Consider the following 21,876-nt stretch of genomic DNA (forward strand, 5'->3'; position numbering starts at 1 on the left):
CAAATTTGTTTGAAGGTTAAAATTTTGGCATTCAGTCTTGTATCAAAAGTACCATGTTCAATAATGCACAAAATACTGGTTTTGACAAAGGCAGAGTGTAAAAATGACTACATTTCAATGCAAAAGCATACAATCTTCTTGACCGCTGCACCTCAACTGACCATACGAACATCTTTTTCTGAAACATAGATGTACTGTCGAAGGCTTTCACGGCCAGATTCAACTGGTTCTGGTGGGTTTTCCAGGCTGTGTGGCTGTATTCTGGTGGATCTTGTTCCTAACATTTCACCTGCATCTGTGGCTGGCATCTTCAGAGGTGTATCCCACCAGAACCAGAGTATAGATTACTTTTTAAATCAACAAATGCATACATACAGGTTATCTTCAGCCACACAGTGGAGATCTTTGTGCTGTGGTGGCTGCCGCTGCCAAAAGCAAGTGCTTTCGTACCTGAGCACTTAATCAAATCTGTGACTACAAGCCTTATTGAGCAAAAGCCCCACCTGATCCTACGCATTTTCTAAAAATGCTTGGCGGGCACCAAGAAAGGTATCAGTAGGCACCATGGTGGCCATGTGCAACATGTTGGGATATTTGGTCTCATGGATGAATACTGACTCATAATGACTTGTACTGGAATCATTCTTGTCAGTCTGTAATGTGCCACTGGGCTCCTTTTTTAGAATTCTTACAGTGTAATCGTGCGTGGGCCTACTCAGAATCCTACTTGGGTCTATGCAATGGGGTTTACTCTGTGGAATGCATAAAAGGCCTTGACCATAAGGGAGGGCGGTTCACTCCTAGGGAGAGGTTGCTTATGGAAGGAGTCTTTATCTAGGAAGGGGTGAGCTGGTCCCAGGAGATAGCTAGGAACAATGAAGATAGAGTGAGGGGTGGCATGCAAGGGAGGGGAGGGAGGGGGAGGCTCCCCATATCGTATCGGTCGGTACCATGGTTTCCATGGGCACCACACTGAGGACCCCTGCTGTAAAGAAATATTGTATTGATAGCTTGCATCAATGTAACTATGGCTGTAGGGCAAGTACAAGTGTGTAAGTTCTTACTTTAACTTCCACCTTCTTTCCTCCATGTTTGATATGTCTCTCGAGATAGTCTGAAGATAGTAAATCACTGCAATGACAGAAAAAATAAAGTTACATTACATGCTAATCAATCAGCAAATGGTTTAGCAAACACTGCACATAATCAAATGCACATAAACCAATATTTCCTCAGTACATTTATACATACTTACTAAACACAACAGACTGGATCCAAAGGTATACTTCCGCTCATGGAAGAAACCCCTCTGTAAATGGCACCATTTAATTTATAAGCAGAAGGACAAGGTTGGACAAAGTCTCATTGTCTGGATCCAACACACAAAATGCAGTATTTGTCTACCTTTCAACTAAAATGAAAGATTTATTTTAAAAACTTGACTCACAATTCCTAAAACAGGAGAAGGAAAAAAATTGTTGGATTTCAAGGAGAAACTGGGTAAAGAAAAATTAAGGCCGTTTCTGCACGGGCATTTAATGGCGGCCTGGAGACGGCAAAAACGTCGTCTCCAGGCCACCATTAAACGATACAGGGGGCGCAGGCTACGCATGTAGCAACCCACGCCCAGCCCTGGCGCCCGCTCCGCCCTTGACCCGAAGCTGGAGTTTCCACCAATGGCTCAAAAGCGGCTCTTGTTGAAGCAGCTTATACCGCCCCAGCTTGCTGCCGGTGAGCGGCAGCGGCTTTGGGACGCCTCCCCCACCCGGCACTTATCTTGTCCCTGGGCCTCCGGCTGTCGCCGAGCCTGGGGACCGCCCCAATGCCTGGGTGCCGCTGGAGCAGAGGCGTCCCGGGAGCCAGAGGGCGTGTCCCCAGCGAGCCTGGAATCGGCGCGAGGAGGCCGAGGACATCACGAGGCCGAGCTCTTGGCGCCCGGCTCCCGGTGACTTTGCCCAGCTGTTCCAGGACCGTTCGAGTCTTGCCGGGCACGGTCCCAGCGTCGTCGACCTAGCCGTTTCCGCCTCCGTGCGGAAACGGCCTAAGAGAAATCCTCTTAACAGGAGAAGACTGACAATTCTGCCTCCGCTATCCAAGGTGTCTCACTCTCACATTGTCCACAGCTCCAAGGGAACTTTTAGTCTTTGGTTCCTCTCCTTTTGCAGGTTTTTTAAAAAAATAAGTAGCTTGGAAAAAAACAGGCAAAAAGCATACTAATGATGAGAGGGTTAATGGGAAAACGTCTCCAGATGCGGGCACAGAGGCACAAAGAAACCCATACCTTGCTTCCCATACCAAAAGCAATCTTGTTTTTGTTGTGATGCTTCCAGAAACATCACATCAAAGTAAGTTTCAGAGACACTGGAACAAAGGATAATGAGAGGAAAATGGGAGGAGGATGTCATCTGATTACTAAAAAAAAGTACTGCTTTTTGAGAACAGGATGGGAGCTAATTGTCAGCTTGAAAGCAGAATATGGCTGATTTCAAGAAAGAAAACAAAGGATAGTAAGGGGGTTAATGTTATGTAACGAAATATTGGTGGACATCAGGTTTTATAAGGGAGACAAGTGTTAGCCAGTCATTGTCAAAAAGGGGGAAAAGATTATTTCATGAAATACTTAATTTTGTCTGAGATGGAACAACTTTTCCAAGGTATTGCAATTTATTGCCTGAAAAATGAGATGGTGTCTGCAATGAATCAATGATAGAAGAATGGTTCCATTTAACTGATAAAGCCCAGCATCATGATAACAGAAAGTTAGTTCCCCCACCATCTGTTCTGAGACTGTTGAGGACCAGGAGCCTTTTGTAAATAAAGTGCAGAACACAGTGTTGCAGAATCAACGTAAAATAACTTACTCCCTCCAATGAACAGAAGAAGGAGTATCAGAATTTTTTTCCCTATGGTACTTAATGGAATACCAAATATTTAGAAATACTGAAACTGAAGGGTCATAATTAGAGTTGCCAGCCGAAGGCAGGGGAGTTTTAGGGGTGGGAACCTAGCTAGCTAGCTTCCCCGGGGTCACAAAGGAGAATCTGGAAAGAACCACAGAATCTGCCATAGAGATTTGGGTGAATGATGGAGTGGCACCTCAGCATATTACCACCGCATCTGGTTTGTGATAATTCTTCCCCATTTTTCCCCACTGCCATAGCAAAACGTAGCAATGGGCTGCCAGCAGGTGTGCTGGCATATCTAATCACAATCCACATTACAAGTCTGAATTCTATAGAAGTCAGAGGTGGGATCCAACCAGTTCTCACCACTTCTCTAGAAGTGGTTACTAAATTTTTCTGAGTGCCGAGAAGGGGCTACTAAAGCAACCTCCCTGCCCAATAGGGACCATTGGAACATGTTAACAAAATTTTTGGATCCCACCACTGATAGAAGTCAATGAGATTCCAAACATTCAAGGCAATTATAAATATTTAAAATGCTAAGATGTGAACTTCAGAATCCTGGGTTCAATTATTGACACAATGGACTTATGCAATCCTTTCTGCTCTGGATATGGGTAATCGTGGCTCTTGATCACAGACATTTTGGCACAGCTATTATGTTGCAACATTGTTGAAACATCTGGTCAGCCACTGAGATAAGTGTCTTAGAAAAAGAAGCAGAGTACTTTGTGCATTCCAAACAGTATTTTACAGAAAACACACATGAACTGGGATTTTTCCAATTAAATAGTAATAATATTAATGCCATTCAGAACGTCACTGATACCAGATGGAGAGGAAAAGTATCATTACAATACACTGAAACGGTTATATATACACATACAAGTCGGCTTTTATCTTTTTGCCTGTTCTCATAATCTAAGATCTGAACAGTATTTAAAAATACAAAAACTCTTAGAAATACAGAGAATCCCTACTTAAGCTGAGACAGACTTACACTAAATTAATCATCATGCCCTGTCCCCACAAAATTATGGTTATGTAAGGTGCACTAGGAACCCTGATAGGAGAATGCTCAGAAAGATATACATGCAGCAGTTAACAGCAGAGCCTTGTGTACATAACATACCAGTGTACAGAGTCAATTCACATAGAGAGGCACTGAGAGAATGCTGGCCCTATTCCCTGCTTGAAAGAGCAAACTCTCATACATTCATTAAAGTAGACACAACACATACAGACTTTATGAGCATAATCATCCATACTTAAGAACATCTACCCATGATTAAGAACATGTAACCATACTTAAAAACATTTGAAAACGATCTTAGTGTAATGGAGCTGCATCCCACCTCTGCCACCAAATGTGGTGACCCTTTCACCCATGGTCACTAAATGCGATGTCCATTCCTTTGTAATTTATAAATAAATATATAAGTGCCAACTAATACTTGTTCCCTTAATTCTTCCCCATATGGTAGTTGCCACCAGGAATATAACCTCACCCCCAAACCCTTTATCTCCTTTTGATAGTGTGTACAAGCTTAAAAGGCAAAGTGGATGGTCTACATGGTACTAAGAAAAACAGGTTGAGATTCCAATGTTTCTTCAAACAAAGTAAGATTTTGTTTATAACTGATGGATAACTTCAAGGTTTCACGCAATATATTTACAAAATAAATAAAATCAACCTGAGACAACAAATACTTTGAGGACTTCATCCAACATAAATTCACTCTGACACTTTCTGCAGCTTCTTTTTCTCTCACAGAGTTCTCTCAGACTCAGTCTTTATTTTGTCTAACAGTTTACTGAGGCTCTGACTTTCTCCATATACATTATGACAAACCCTCTCACAAAGCTTTTGACACCCGATGGCTTCTCACTACTAGCTCACACAGAGCTTGGGCACACTTTAACTTGCTCACATAGAGCCTTTTACTCATTTGGTCTTTTCATTCAGAAGTCCTAATGCATTCTGCCGTGCTCACACAGAGCTTTAACTCTCTCTGACTAGAGTTTTGGCACTCCAGTCCTTTCACTCTGAAATCTTGTCACCTTCTGCCCGTCCAGCACAGTCCTCCCACAAGCACACTCCAGAATCAACCAATCATATTGCTCTCTCATCCCCCTTTCTCTCTCCAACTTTGCTCTCAGTTTAAAGTCTCTCTCTCTCTCTCTCTCTCTCTCTCTCTCTCTCTCTCTCACACACACACACACACACACACACACACACACACACACACACACACACAGCATTACAGGAACCCATATCTTTATAGATTGTATCAGTGCTGTGCCAACATCTGGTAAACACACATAGGAGGGGCAGGGTCAGCAACCCCATGAGCAGTGACAAGGCCAAAGTTCTTCATCCTTTGTAACATGACTTGGCCCTGAGCATTGATGTTTCATGTGCAGGTCTCAGTTGGTGAAATCATATGTAGGGCTCAAGCTAGGAGTGGGGAGAGGTACATTTTCTAAAGGCTTATGGGTCTAAAGGACCAAATCAGCGCTACTATTTCTATGATTTCAGGAAAATAGGTGGGGGGGGGGGGTTTGCACGGCTTATTACATTGAATTATGGGAAGGGGCTGTAAAGAGTTACATATTTATGAACACGCAACTCTGGTTCATATCACTGCAAACCATCAGTCTATCAACATCAGCACTGTCTACTCTAATTCGCAGGAGACCTAATCACAAACATCCTCACAACGACTTCCCAAGAGACAATGAGAAGATACACAAAAGAGAGATGACTAATCATTTGCTTCAACTGATAATCAATAGAACACTAATTGCCAGGTCACAAAATTACGTATGAAGGTTAGACAATCCTAATTATTCAACCGCAGACTCCAGAACATGACCACAAGATCTAGAGCATATAGTTATTGATCATTGTTAATATAGAACAGCGTATCTCAGGCTGTTTCTGCACAGGCGGAATACAGCGTCCCAGGGACGCTAAAAACAGCGTCCCTGGGGAGGGGTTCGCAATGCGGCGGCGGCAGCCTCGCAAACCCCGAGCGGCGCGAAACCGCTGTTTCCAAACCTTGCTCCCTGAGCGAGGTATTTCAGAAACAGCGGCTTCCAACTGCTGCCGTGCAAACAGCAGCAGCTGGAAGGCACGATTCCCCCCCTTTCCCGAACACCTACCTTGTCTCCTGGCTTCCAGCTTGTCACAGAGGCCAGGGGACGCGGCCCCTGGCCTGCGACTCCAGAGCCGTCACTCCAGGCTGCGGGGGCGTGTCCTCTGGCTTCTGCAACAAGCTGGAAGCCAGGAAACAAGGTAGGTGTTCGGCGATGGCACGGCCTGTGCGAAGGCTGCGCTGCCACCTGCCGCCCTCCCGGGACCATCCATGCCAACGGTCCCGGGGGGGGGGTGCACCGGCATTGTTTATGCCGACGCACCCCCGCACCATTGCGGTGCGGAAAGGGCCTTTAGAAGAAGAGTTGGATTTTATACCCTGGTTTTCTCTACCTTTAAGGAGTCTCAAAGCAGCTTACAATTGTCTTCTCTTCATCTCTTCCTAACAGATACCTTGTGAAGTAGGTGGGGCTGAGGGAAATCAGACAGAACTGTGACTGGCCCAAGGTCTCTCAGCAGGCTTCAAGTGGAGGAATGGGGAATTGTATCCGGTTCTCCACATGGGCTCTTTAGGTAACATTGTCCAAACAATAAAGAACTAAGATATGTTACATCTACTTATAACATGTGTGCCTCATTCTCCACTAAAAATGCTCAGTGCTGATTACAAATAGTTAACCAATGATAACCATAAGCCAAACAAGTAATAATATTAAACAATTATATTATAACAATTATATGATAACAATAATATAACAGTTATATTGTTATATTAAACAATAACAATACAATAACAATATAACAAAAGAAAACCAATTCTCAAGCACACACACAGAATAGGAACTAATAACCATTTATTCATGAATGCTGTGACTCAGAAAGTAATTAAGCTGTAAACTAAGAAACTGCAAGGAAAAGCAGTATCTTTGATAGAATTTTATTAAATATACAGCTTGCCCACAGGGATACACATTGCTAGATTTTTATGGGAAATGGAAGGCTTTACTAAGAAATGCATGCACCACAGTGTAATTCAACTCTGCAGTTGGAAAACACAGATCTTCAAGGGACTTAATTATAAATTTTGCTGGCTTCATAATAGTTGCAGCTAAGTTACCTAGCAATAATTAATAGTAACTGTTGGTTTGATAACCTTACTGATTTTACTCATCTTCTTTAGAGGATCTAGTATTGTAAAAGGTATGTTATTTTTCACCCTAGATTATATCATTACAAATTGGAAAAATTTCTGAGCGACCTATTTATTCCTCCACCCCACCCCCAATTCTCCTCTTTTCCATTGATAAATTCCTCAAAAGCCCCAAACCTGGAATTATTTTGTAGCTTTCAGAGTTTTAGGACTGCTTCAAAGCCCCTACAGAACGCTTAAATTATTTTAGAAGCAGATTTTATCAACTGCATTGAGAAATCTAATCTTCTGCTCCAGGAACTAAGCGCATGTTTCTCTTCATCCATAGGCCTTACCACAACAAATGTTATTAAGCTTAAAGTATAGGTAGTTTGATTCTGATTATTAGCAACTAAATAACAATTGAATGTAAATGGGAGAATCAACTGAGTCCTACTTCTTGCAATATCGATCCATTGAATGCTTTGGCATATATATGCTTTGAATGCTTACAATGTAGATCCACTGAAGCTTATTGGTGGAAACAATAATATTTAAAGTATGTGTAGTTGCACTGGTAATTTTTTTTTAAAGAATGTGGCATATAAATGTGTAAAAATAAAAGCAAATGATCATGATTCCATTATTCAATGGAAACAGCTTAACCTAGAGCATTGCTGATCTGTAATTTTAATGCTGCAGGAAATATGTTTTTGTTTAAATTAACCAACTGACTAGCATTGTGATTTTATAGTATTCCCACCTTGTTCAGACGATTCTGGCTCTTCAAATGTTCCAGAGGCTCCTTTTTCTGTACAACTGCATTTTCAGCACTACAACACTCTGAAATCTCCCTCAATACCGCTAAAATATTGATGTTTCTAAAAAAAGCCACTCTGATGTATCATGTGCTATTTATACATTTAAAGAAGGACTAAATAAGGATTCAACGGCCCTGGATTGTTATCCAGCTGACAGTCACAGTACATATCAGATTTAAAACCAAGATCTCACAAAAATGAAATAATGAACCGGGAATCATGGAGATTTTCAAGCAATAGCAAATTAAATCAAATATGTAATGAAGTCCGTTCAGCATTTTAAGCTCTTAAATTGCAAACCTTTATTCCAAACTAATATGGCAAACATATATGCCAGACAATATTCAGTTTTGAAAGTACATATATCTTTATGAATTAGCAAATACAAAAGATGCAAGACTAAGCTTTGTTTCCCTTCTGGCCAGCGTTATTTCTTCTGGCCGCTTTAGGTGCTGTAGGCCTTCCTCTCAGCCTTGGATTGGAAACCTTCCCACAAAAGCCATTCAGGAAAGCAGCTCTATTCTGCAGACGAGACTCTTTGCCTAGTAAGAGCTGTTTCAGCAAGGTGCTGGGAATCAGGGGGCTATGCCAAAAGAACTACTGCAACCTCTCTGCCAGCACGATTTCAGCACTGGCAAGTCATGCAGGAATGCAACCTCTCAGCCAGCAAGATCTCGGTCCTGGCAAGTCATGAAAGGATGCACCGTTGTCAGCCGGCACAATTTCAGTTCAGGCAACTCAACCCAGGAAGAACGCCAACAATCTTCTGAAGAAAGCTTCTGCTTTACTATGGCATCACATTGTAATTTTTAAGCAGTGCTGCTTCAAAGCCTTCACAGTTTCCTAGCGACATGCAACAGATAGACTACAGCTGTGTCTAGAAACTCTGAAGAAGTAACATCTAGGGAGGGAATAAGTGTAGTTAGACAGTAGGCTTTGCCTTTTCTAGTACATGGTTTAAATTTGATCGAATGTGTATGATGTATTTTTCTCATCCTCAGCTCTCAGAAGCAAGGTTATATTCTTCTCAGAAGAAGGTTATATTATGTAAACTTAATATGCTACTGGAAAAAAGTTAGACCCAATGGCTCTCTTCCATTAAAAGGAGATTCCTTCCTTTGGAAGAAATAGTCTCGTATGCAAACAAGAATTCCTAAGCAGGAGGCAGCCCTTGGATCAAAACAACTGTCCCCACTGTTTGAATCTGTGCAAGTGAATCTATAAATAGCCGATTCCACACAGCAATGTATAACTGGTTGCTGTCACAATAAAGGAACCAGTTTTCCTGTTCACATGTGTTCCGTGCAGGCAGTGATTGGAGCCCATGGAAACAATCTGGGTTGCTGTTGCACCTTTGCACAGAGACACTTCTTTTAAAAAAATTTCTGGCAAAACATACGACCGGCTGCACCTGTGTAGCTACGCAGATGCAACCCACACAATTTTTTTTTAAAAAATAAAAGGGACATCCCTGCAACAGCAGGGCAATGGCAGACGGATTTTCCCTGCTATGGACGGCGTAGAGGGAAATAAAGTGCCTGGTCATTTGCTTGGGAAAGGTTCCAACCCAGGATTTTTCAAAAGGATCACTAGTTCAGCTTCTTCTTCTTTCCGATCTGGTTTCCTGCACATGCAGGGTCAGTTTTGTAACTGTCTCTTCCAAAGGTAACAATTTTGAGTGTCTTCTGGGGTAAGGTTCTTTGACCACAGGTCTTCATTGATTGTGTCCAACATTTTTTGGGTTGGCCAACTAGGATCACTAGTTTAGCAATTTAAAAAAAAACCAGATTGGGGAAAATAAAATGGGACAGGTTTGTTTTGGGAGTGGGACCTGTGCAAAGTCCCTCCCCCAATAAAAGGGTGATGCAGTGCCCTCAACCTGTGTTTGTTGGCTCATGCGGAATCAGCCAATGATCCCCTCCCTGGGAGGGAGCTACATCAGGGAGGGAGCCAAAGCTCAGGGCTTGAAACATGCTCTGCATACATAAAGCCCAGATTATAGTCCTACAAGGACCTAAAGCAACAAAACAGAGGAAGGTTTCTATTTGACAGAGTAGACCACAAATAAGCTGGATGGATCAACTGATTTCATATCTGTTTTTTCACTCATAATCTGTTTCTCCCACCAGCTTCAGCAGAGGAAAGAAATCAAGGGTCCTGGGTTGGTTAATGGAACAGGTGGAGTGAAAAGGAGAAAGTAACAGTGTCTCCTGAGTCTTCTACCATATAAACAAGAGGGAAGGGAAAAATTACCAGTGAGCAGGATAGAAGAGTACCATTTTAAAACCTTCTAATCCACTTTTATGTTTCGCCAAGAAAACATAGGGATACCATAAATCGGAAGCAAGTTGACAAGACTCTCTCTCTCTCTCTCTCTCTCTCACACACACACACACACACCAAAACTCAAAATACAGTGTTTATTCCACAAGTAAGAGTGGTAATCAGCACAGGAAACACACATAAAAACTTATTTTTACTCTCCCGACCCCATCATCAGCTTTCAGAAAGTCTCTCAGTTTTTTCTGCTGGTTGGCTGGCTCCTTGGGGAGTTAGATTATGTAGCTGTTGATGCTCAGAGTCTACCATTCTCTTCTAGTATCCTCACCAAGTTTGACTGTTTGCTGTACCGAACACACCTCAAAAGCCTTCCTCTCCCATTTTCCTCAGAATTCCTCCTACAGCTTCCCTTCAGTGATAAAATTAGGATTGACAACCACCAAATGGCACCTAGAGATCTCCCACTATTACAGATGATCTGCAGACAACCAAGATTAGTTCCCACTGGAGAAAATGGATGCTTTGGAGAATAGACTCTATTGAATTATACCCTAAGGTCCCTCTTCAGGCTCTACCTGCAAAGTCTCCAGGTATTTACCAACCCAAAGATGGCAACCCTAGAAAAAATCATTTTCTCATAAACTCTACTAAGGGGCAAGGACATTTACTTACACACAAACTCTTCCCTAATAAATGGAAGAACTGTTAACACCACTCACAGCTAGCTACTCTTTTTCCCTAAATCAGAACACCATCCTGTGGATCAACTAAGATTTAAGTAAGAAGAGGAGGAAAGGAGGAAGAAGCCATGGTACAGTGGTTTAGAAACAATAATAATCAATCATAAATTCTTGAGCCAAAGCTTTTACACAATCATCTAGACAGCAATATTAAATATTAAAGCAGACTGAAAGGCAATAGCTACACATTTTTCTTTCTCTCTCCCCCATCCCCTTTTCTGTTGGGGAAGGGAGGAATAGTAGTACTTGCTAATTGTATAAAATTTTTGCATTTTCCTATTAATACAATTAGCAAAATTAAGTAATTGTTCAGTGTAGTTACCCCTTCCTTTTTTTAAATTTCCAAGAATCCATAAAACCTTTTTCACAGCAATCACTATTTTGATGAGAATTAGTATAATGTTGTGCTACTGTTCCATTTTAAGTTACTTCTGGAAGTAAAGTGATAAAGCACACAAAAAAGTAATGAAAGTGAAATACATTTTTCACATACTAGAAAGTCAAAAATTGATTATAGATTGATAAGCAAAATTTGCTTATAGATTCTGCAACCAAAGTATAAGCAAAATTTGCTTATAGATTCTGCAACCAAAGTAGCTAACATGGCCAATAATAATGGTAAAAGTTCACTACTGTTGAGGATTGGACTCCATTTGGTGTTTGTTCATATGTTACTTAAGGCAAATTCATCAAAATTCCCAACTGACACTAGCTAATTACCCAATTAAATTTCTTCTTTACTGTATATAAATTACCCAACAACTGCTTTCCTGAATTGTCAAAGGCTTTCACGGCTGGATTCAACTAGTTCTGGTGGGTTTTCTGGGCTGTGTGGCCATGGTGTGGTGGATCTTGTTCCTAATGTTTCGCCTGTATCTGTGGCTGGCATCTTCAGGGGTGTGTCACAGAGGGAAGTCTGTTATAAGAGAAGTCTGAACACAGTGTGTAACAGACTTCCCTCTGATACACCTCTGAAGATGCCAGGCACAGATCCAGGTGAAACGTTAGGAACAAGATCCACCACACCACGGCCACACAGCCCGGAAAACCCACCAGAACCAACTGCTTTCCTGTTTCTCAGAACTATAACATACAAGAAAGAGCTAAGATTTTTCAAACAATTCATTTGTGCTGCAAGACACATATTTTATTTTATATTTATATAATTTTGTATTTAACTACAGAATGATCATACAACAGTTTGGATGGAAAAGTATTTTCAGATTCATTGTAAAATGATAGAGATCTTGGTCTACGACTATTTTTCACAAAAGGTAAAAATGCATGACTTTCCATTACTGAGTGACCTATGTCAATTAAACAGATTTCTTTGTACCATCTGCCAGACAGATTTGCACGCTTTTCTGAAATGAGAAGTAGCAAGAGATCACATACACATGACTACAGTATTTCCAGTTTCTAGATATGCTTCTTGCACATCTGTTAAGATCATGCACAACCAGATGTTAAATGCTCAGGCTGCTCCTGCTTTAATAATACTGGGCTGGGAGAGGCACAAAAAGATGTTGCTGGAAAGAAAAATATCTTAAAACTAAATTTTATCTAGGATTACACAATCTGAATTTTCCTTCTACTGCAAGCTACTTTTAAAATTAAAATTAATTTACTTAACACAGGCCTTGCTTACCTTAACAGTGTTTCAAAAGACAACTAGTTACTCCGCTGAACTTAAGACAGTATTGCCTGCCCGATTCAGTTCCTTGTTGCACTTACATGTTAAAAGAAAGCTGTATTGTTTTACTATTGCAAGGTTTTGATTTAAAAGATATTTCTTAACTTATATTGTCTTGCAAGTTTAATTCTCACTCTGTCCCATAGAACCCATACTGAAAAAAGTTATAACAGCTCTTTGGAAATAGGATTAAGCGACTAACAGTGAAAACTACTAATTAAAGCTACAACTATGCACCCTTAATCTGTGTAAGTCCAGGTCCATAGCCAAGTTGAGTTCAGTTCACCTAGAACAAGGGTGGAAGACTTTACACCAGAGAGATCTACATTTTTAGACAAAGCTCCAAGATCATTAATTGGAGCTACCTGAAAATATCCCCATCCTAAATCTGTCACTATTACCTGCTGTATCACATGACTCATCCACTGAAGAACCTACCTGTAAAAATTTGTATCACACATCAAATTCTAAAAATGCTACATAAAATCAAAGATAGTCAGTGGTGAATTTTGAGATTAAGAGATTAGTGTATTTCTTGTTTCCAAACAAAAGCAAGTTGTGTTAATTTCTTACTTGTCTCTTTGCTATATAATAAGGGCTGCAGGATAGTCAGCAAGACTGATTGCCATGGTGCTGAGAACCTCCTGGAAAGGGGATGGGAGCAGTGACAAAGAGCTCACGGGGACATGCGGGCACATGCCAGCAGGTCACATGGGGGACAAAGAATCACCCCCACACACACACTCCTCCCCTTGGTCCCACCCGCCAGGCTTCTCCTCCAGTCGGCAGAGCCTCTGCTGGCTGAAGGAGCAGCCTGGCTGGGCTGCTGCCAGAGCAGGTAAGTGGGGCGCAGGGGAGCGCCTGGAGCAAGCATTGCCCTGGGCGCCATTCTCTCCCCCTCCCACGTCTCTGGATGGGAGGGAGAAGAAGAAGAGTTTGGCTTTATATCCCCCTTTCTCTCCTGCAAGGAGACTCAAAGGGGCTTACAATCGCCTTTCCCCCCCCCCAAAAAAAAACACTTGTGAGGTGGGTGGGGCTGAGACAGCTCCAAAGAACTGTGATTAGCCCAGGGTCACCCAGCTGGCATGTGTTGGAGTGCACAAGCTAACCTGGTTCACCAGATAAGCCTCCACATCTCAAGTGGCAGAGAGTGGAATCAAACCCAGCTCTCCTGGTGCACCTGCTCTTAACCACTACACCATGCTGGCTCCCCAAACGTAAAAGGCTAGGTTTGGTCCGAGGGTTATATTTGAACCTGGAGCACTTCTCAGTGAGGACTTCCTGTTACTCCTATCAGGAGCTTTTGGAAAGCTAATAAGTACTGCAACGATCATTTTATTTGTTTTTTGAATATGTGACATCACAATCTATATTTAATAACATATTTCTAAACAGACCCATTTCTGGTGTTTTGTTTTTTATGGTGAACCTTTACAGTTCATTCACTTATCTGGTCCAGCTGTGCTCACTCTGGCTCTGAGTGGCTTTTTCAAAATCCTCTTAAATCATCCTATTAGATATTATTAATGTGATCCAGGCTGAGTATTTTAAAATGGAGTAAAGTGTAATTTATTTTATGATTTTATTGAAGATATGATTATTATAAGCAGCTAAATGCTCCAAGTAACACATTTGATTAAATGAAGGCAAACATAATAGGAGTTACTGAAAATACGGTGATGCCCCGAGTGAAAGAGGGAATGTTACCACAACCTTCTACAGAGATGCAGATGGGGACAGGATGCTTCATATCAAAAGTTTTACTGAATCTCTTTATGCATTCACTACTTCCTCCTGGGAATAAGCCCATGAAATGGACAAGAGGCTCATGGGGTAGCCCCTTTTCTTGGGTCTATACCCAACTACTTCTTCCTGAGCCTTGACCTTCATGGGGCTTTCAAGGTTCACCACCACCTCTCGTCCCACCATTTACCATATGTAGAATGACAGCTTGGGCTAACTAGGCTGGACTTAAAAAACTGTAGTCCCATTCCAGAGTCTTGTAAGTAGGTGACTAAGAGTGGCAGAGTCTTGAATGTACTCGAATATGATTGGCAGAGTAGCAGAAAGAAGTCAAATTCCTCTGAGGGGTTTTGTTGGGTTCCAGGACCCTGTAATGTGGACTCTGTCTGGGTGCCAGACCAATCAGTAGTTGAGCCAAGGGTCACACATGCAAATCTTTGATGCTAAATATTCAGATGTATTAAAATACACATTGATAATCTGTCTTGGTAGTAACATCCTAATTGTTTTTAACAGTGGTGAGGAAATGATTTTTTTTCATTAATTTCACGGAAATGCGGCAACCCCTCCTTCCAAGGATGAATTGCTATGGTCCTGCGTAACCCCCACTGAACTCAATATTAGCCAGCAATCATTTTTCATCTTGAATTCTAAATACTTGGTCTTCTATGTTCCTAATAAATGCCTTTCCAAAAGGCTGTTCACTTCTGTACTAGTTTGGTTAGTCCAGTGATGGCGAACCTTTTTGAGACTGAGTGCCCAAATTGCAACCCAAACCCCACTTATTTATCACAAAGTGCCAACACAGCAATTTAACCTGAATACTGAGGTTTTAGTTTAGAAAACCACACAGCACCCAACTGAGGTTTTAGTTTAGAAAAAAATGGTTGGCTCCCTCTTCCTCTGCCCCACCCGCTACAGTAGGGGTCAGCTTACTGTAGCCTCTAGGAAGTCCCACGCACAATGCTCTGTGCCTCTCTAGCATCTCTGCCTCCCCTGTGCCCCCCTCTCGGGCAGCAGCCACCTGGAGCACAGGCACCAGGCCCGCCAGCCAAGTCCTCCCTGCTCACTGCAATGCGCGCACATTGTGCTCAGTGACCCAGGCCAGCCTAGATATGTGTGTGTGTGTGGGGGGGGGGAGGGTGATTTTCCAACCCCCACATGATGAACTCTGTGTGTGCGTGCCCACAGAGAGGGCTCGGAGTGCCACCTCTGGCACCCGTACCATAGGTTCGCCATCATTGGGTTAGTCCTTATAATGGTATCATCTAACTATAACTTTTGAAGAATACAAGAATCATTTGAAGAATACAAATTCTCTTTTGATTTCTTCTAAATATATTTGCCTAACCCCACACTTGTGTTTTTCACTTTTATTTAAAGGTAAATTACCATAATTGAAAAAAAATGTGCATGCTCTTTCTAGCAATGTCTCCAAAAGTTAAGATAGAAAAGGAAATCCATATTATTCCAGTTTAGATATTTCCAGGTATTCCCAATCTACGCTGTGTCACAAATTTTTGCTACAAATAAAGAACAAACTTTTTCCTTTATCAAATGGGATACTGAATCAGATTTCCATTCTAGTCTTTCTTTGGAGACATGATAAAACAAGGATAGCAGAATGGGGTCACTAGATAAATTTGTTTTCAACTTTGGGTGTTCATATTTCAAGTGTAACAGAAGTTCACAGAACAGGTTTACAGAAGCTATATTCAGCATCAAACTGGTTTACTGATTTCAATGAAGGAGAAAAATCCGATTCCTTCAACTGCTTGCTTCAAATCCACAATGCAAAAAGATTTCTTCTAATGTTTATCTACATGAATCATCACTGAAGAAGGCCCAAAGGCTGAACAGGCCAGAACTTCATCACATCTGCAAAAGGCTGTCTGATATTTTTAAGCTCCATTTTATAATTAGTGTGTTTATACTTATAGAGTGAAATGAAAGGACTGCCCATTTAAAGAAATATAAATGCTTCAAATTAAGTATTCAAGATTTAATCTGCACTATTAAACTTCTGTATTACAGATGGCAGATCAACATTGTAATCTTCATTGATTTGGAACCAAATTATGTAAAGGGGAAATGTCTTAGACTATTATGCATATACCAGAACCCAAGGGCCACTACCCATGCCACAATTTGACATTTTGCTGTCATCTTGTTATATGCTACCCAGTACGTGAGAGAGAGAATTCTTAATAACAAAAAGTAAAGCAGAAATTCCTTAAAACCATAACACAAACCAGTAGGGCTCCTGTATCTGAAAAATATTCTTTCATAATGAAGGGTTCTGGGAAGTCTTCTGAAGGACATATCTGACTCAGCCTTATTGATACCCATTAAATATTTAACTTTTCTCCACCCCCCACCCCCCACCTCCCCACATAAAGAAAGACAGCAATTCAGGCACAATGACAGCATGTTTCCTTTGGATAAATCACTTTATTTACAAATATTCACACAAGTCCCATTAAAAGCAAGCAGATCCCTAAAAACATCAAATACAACTAGTACATTTGGATGAGGCTTCCAAAGGCACTCAGAACAGATAGGGATGGAACTAGGAACATACCCGGGCTGGATATGTATTCCCTCATCTGAAGGTGATTCTTCTGTACTGTAAATGATGAGAATGTCCAAGAAACTGCTAGATGAGACAGATTTAACCTCAGCAAAAGCAGTGGAGTTAGAACTGGCAACAGAGGCTGCTATATATAATGTACAAGACTTAATTCTAGACTTTAATGATACTCCAGGCAATCAAATATATCAGATACAAATTCTCCAGGAAATAAGCCTGAAAGTCTGAAAAGATGTTTTCAATGTGCAGAGTTCCATCCCCAGTGCTCCAAAATTGGCCAGTTGACCAGGAAATATAAAATATAAACAACAAACTCAAAGAAAACCAGAGAAATTGGAATACCTACAGTAGCTTTTTACTTGGAGGGGAAGGAAAATTCAAAGGAGGTAGTCCACATTATGAAAAAAAGAGAAGGGGTCATAGATGTCTAGACTTGAGAGAGCAGGGGGGGGGTGTCATCCAGCCCATTGGCTTGGTGCTGCTGTTTGTGAATGCCAGGTCAGTCCAAAACAAATCTGTCCTCATCCTGGATAAGGGTGCCAACCACCTGTGCATCACAGAAACCTGGGTGGGTGAGCTGGGAGGCCTGGTGCTACCCAGCTCTGATACCTGTGTTTCAGCGTGCAGTGCCAGGTTAAGTTGGTGGAGAAGGGTGGGGAAGTGGCTGTGATCCATCACCCTCACCAGACGATCCTCCCAACCTTTGGCCGGTGTAGAGTTTGTTCTTTGTGCTTGGCCAGAGAGACAAGTTGGGAATGCTCCTGGTACCATTCACCCATTGCCCAGCTGCTTCCCTGGTGGAGGCAGTCTCAGAGGCAGCACTGGAAGCTCCCAGCACAGTGGTTCTGGGATTCTGGGATTCTGGTTCTGGGATTTCAACCTCCATGTCAAAAATGCCTGTGATGGTCCAACTCGGGACCTCGCAGCCTCCATAGCAACCATGGGGCTGTCTCAGTTTGTTTCTGGCTTGACACATTCAGCTGGACATGTTCTCTACTGCAGGAGTGGGGGACCAATTAAGATGGTCAATGCTTGGAGGAATATGGAATCCCAAGAATTCCTAGTGGCACGGTTAGTGCTCCTATCGAGGCTCTAGTCTCCCTTTGAAATGGTAAGATCACGAGGTTCCTTTGGGCCTCATGGCATACTGGGAATCTGAGGGCAATGAACCAGGAAGGGCAACAGCTTGAGCACAGGTGGCAGAAATCATATTGCAGGTCTGACTGGACACTAGTGAGAGCCCATCAGGCCTACCAAGCAGCAGTGGCTAAGATGTATTTCTCCACCCTCATTGCGTCCATAAATTGCCATCCAGCAGAATTATTTAGGGTGGTTAATAGCTTGCTGTCCTCCACTCAGAGGACTATGGCCAAGGTGCCCCCTAGTATCGGCTTTGATTATTTCCTGTGCACTTTTGGGATTAAATTGCTCAGATCAACATGACATTGGTCTCTGCTATTAACCAGCATCCTGTGGAGGTATCTGGAGCACCATCAGGTCTGGTTTCATTTGAAAAATTTCAGTTTTTGAGGTCTGAGGACATGGGAAAATTGCTTGCAAATATGAGGCCTACTACTAGTTCCTGGACCTTTGTCCATTCTGACTGATAAAAGCTGGCCAGGGGTGGGCTCAGGAGGTGATAAACACCTCTTTGATGGAAGGGATACTGTCAGAGCTTCTGAAAGAGGCTGTGGTCCACCTCCTTTTGAAGGGACCTTCTTTGGACCGTATGGTGCTAGGCAATTATCACCTGGTGATAATCACCACATTTTTGGCCAACATCCTAGAGACAATGGTGGCAGCTCAAATGCTTGGAAGAAATTGATTTTTGGACCCATGTCAATCAGACATGGTTACACCACGGAAACAGCCTTGGTTGACCTGATGGATGACCTTTTTAGGGAGAATGAAAGGGGGAAAGCTACCTATTGATTCTCTTTAATCTCTCAGTGGTTTTTGATACTATTGATCAAGGGTGTCAAACTCAAGCCCTCCAGATGTTCATGAACTACAATACCCATCACCCCTTGTCGGTGTGGCCAATGCTACTGGGGAGGGCGGGGAGCTAAGCTTATCAACAGATGATGTTAGAACATGAATGTAAACAATTCACTAACAAACATTCATGAAGATTTATAGGAATTCAGCTGACTGCCTGTTGAAATTTTCTTTTGCCCTAGGGATTTTCCAGAGAGCTATGGAAAATTTGTTGAAAGCAATTCCACTGGTGGTAGTATTAATTTATAAGATCCTCATCATAAGCCAAGATGACACATAACAGCTGTTCACCTTGGAAGAATATTCCAAAACTTTGTTTTTTAAAAAGTGTTCCTTTATGAAACCTCAAGTTATTTACTTAAGCAACCAAACAGACTAAGAAAGGTATTCACTATGAAGCTGAAAAGGTTTAAGTCTTGGTAATTTTTAATATAGAAGTAAGGACTTCTGCAAACAAGCAAAAAAAATCTTGAAATACTAATAAAGAAATTTTATTTTTCTTTCCTTTCGCTCCCTTTCTTGCCTGCCTTCCTTTCTTTCAACACTACTAGGGTTGCTTGGTGCTCCCTGCTCCTGCCTGGACTCCACTGCCCCATGAAGGCCGTACTGGAGCAGCAGAGTCCAGCTGGGGGGGGGGCACAATTTCAGTGCTTGCCCCAATTGTGGTTTTCTGCAGTTAAGCCCCTGGTGGTGCCCCCACAGGAAATACAGTGAGTATTGAGGAAACTCAGTGAGGTCCACGCAGGCATTTAATGAAGTTAAACTGTTCAGACTTTTAAGGAAGGCATCAGGAAAATGGAAAAGAAAAACTTGGAAATATATCTGGCTTGATATTTGCTAAGGTACCGAACCATACCACAAACTACTGCTGGACAGGGCCATGCCTGACTTCCAATGGGAAAAAAAGTCAGGACACATATGGACTTAAGTTATCATCAGAGGTGTATCTAGGCAAACTGGAGCCCAGGGACAAAACCTGAGTTTGGGCGGCCACCCTCCCCCACCACGATCAAACATTGATTTTTTGCACCAGTTCACAGAACACCTCCCACCCCCAGCAAAACATACATGGCTCTCTCCCCACCAATTCTCTTTCCTAATTTTGTCCTCACACCAACCCTATGAGGTAGTTGATAGCCTAAGAAACAGCCAGTGCAAGTGGGTATTAAGCATGTAAAACTCTCACAAAACATTTACCAAACAAATGTCAGCATGATCTCTCACAAAACACCTTCAGTGGAATCCACCCCCAAACAGCATCACTTTCAATGTTGTTTTAACTGGGGACCTCGCATTCTCCCTTTAAGTCCATGCCAAAGTGGGTGGATTTAAAAGGAGAAGCTGAGGAAATTTGGAGGGTGCCTGCTGTCAGGGGTGCAATTGTTACGATAACAGCACTAGAATTTCAAGATATCTTTAGGATACTCACCTGATGATACCACCCAGGTTTGGTGAAGTTTGGTTCAGGGGGTCCAAAATTATGGACCCTCAAAGGTGTAGCCCCCATCTCCAATTAGATCCCGTTGGAAACAATGGGGGATGGGGGCACCCCTTTTGGGAGTCCATAACTTTGGACCCCCTGAATCAAACCTCACCTAACTTGGGTGGTGTCATCAGGAGGGTCTCCTGAAAAATCCCTGAAACTTTGGTGCTGCTAACCTAAAAGCTGCGCCCCCTGCAGGCCAAAAACTGAAAAAAACACTTAAAACACACACACAAATGAACCTGAAATTTTTGCACCCCTTACTAGGGGGCGCCCGGGTATATAGGGTACCCCATGTCCCCAAGGTAAATATGCCACTGGTTATCATAGATTAGAGAAGGACATATTTGCTAGAAAGGAAAATATGATTATCAGGCCTGACAGAGATGTCTGAATCTGTACAACTATTTCCATGCACACCAGCCCACAAGAGTCTCTGAAATTAATAAAAACTCAGACAAAACAGGGAACTCCAAGACATGAAAATGCATCAAGGTCACATGAATAATGGCACATGTATACCTGAAATATATGTTCATGTACTTGAAATACTTTGAGGTTAGTTAAAAAGCAAGGTTTGTCGTGTAGCCAGATGTGCAGCTGATAAACTTTGTACAAAGTTTGTACATAGGAACCATCTGGGAAAAGTCAATGATGTCCCTCATTTGCTTCTCCTGACTGCACTGTTCTTCTGGGTAAGTGTACGCATGAAGTGACTGGCTGGAAGGGTTTCCCTGAACCATTCTGAATTATAGCATCGTCAATTGTGTTATTTTCATTTCCCAGTTACCTGAATAAACAGAATCCTTGTTAAAAGAATCATCACTTTAAGCACCTATGTTTGGGTGAGAGATACATACTGGTCCACAATTGTCTCCCCTCCCTATTGGAAACCCTAGGGAGATTATTAAATCAATTTAAGTCTTTAGTGGATATGCACTTCAGGGTACAGGAACTCTGATATAGATTATCTTCTACCACTAAAGTTAATGGACAGGGAGAGTCTCTGTTCAAATGCACAGTGAAATTAATGCAGTTATGCAGGCTGGAGCAAATTATGGATAGGATTTCTCCCCCTGTCTCATTCCAGCCATGGCAGAGGCCTTCCTCTGCTGCAGGGCTTGATTTCTCAGGCACTAAACCTTTGACATGTGTAATATTAATCTTTTTTCCAAGGAGACTTTATGCTAGCACCTTATGAAAGTGCTAGCAACAGAGGAAGCAAATGCTGCAGCAGAAGAAAGCAGCTGGTGAAAAGAGCTACCAACTCTCATAGGATGTGAAACCAATAAGTTTCATCAAGTAGCAGTTGAGCTCTCACATCTAAAAATGGAAGTGGGGATCTTGTAAAAATTTTAAAACAAGCGGTGTGGCATGCAAGGGAGGGGAAGGGGTGGCA

The 21,876-nt window shown here is 42.1% G+C and overlaps 1 protein-coding gene across 8 annotated transcripts in view; it reads right to left on the minus strand.

Annotated features, from left to right (window-relative positions):
* The window catches only part of ADAM22 (ADAM metallopeptidase domain 22), a 122,278-nt gene that overhangs the window by 65,499 nt on the left and 34,903 nt on the right, over positions 1 to 21,876 (minus strand). For all 8 annotated transcript variants that reach the window (XM_048511219.1, XM_048511214.1, XM_048511213.1 and 5 more), the window contains exon 4: positions 1,065 to 1,131. In XM_048511219.1, coding sequence (XP_048367176.1) covers positions 1,065 to 1,131 — 67 coding nt within the window. The remainder of the gene's footprint in view (positions 1 to 1,064; positions 1,132 to 21,876) is intronic.

This window comes from Sphaerodactylus townsendi, linkage group LG11 (assembly GCF_021028975.2).
Source record: "Sphaerodactylus townsendi isolate TG3544 linkage group LG11, MPM_Stown_v2.3, whole genome shotgun sequence".
NCBI classification, from domain to species: domain Eukaryota; kingdom Metazoa; phylum Chordata; class Lepidosauria; order Squamata; family Sphaerodactylidae; genus Sphaerodactylus; species Sphaerodactylus townsendi.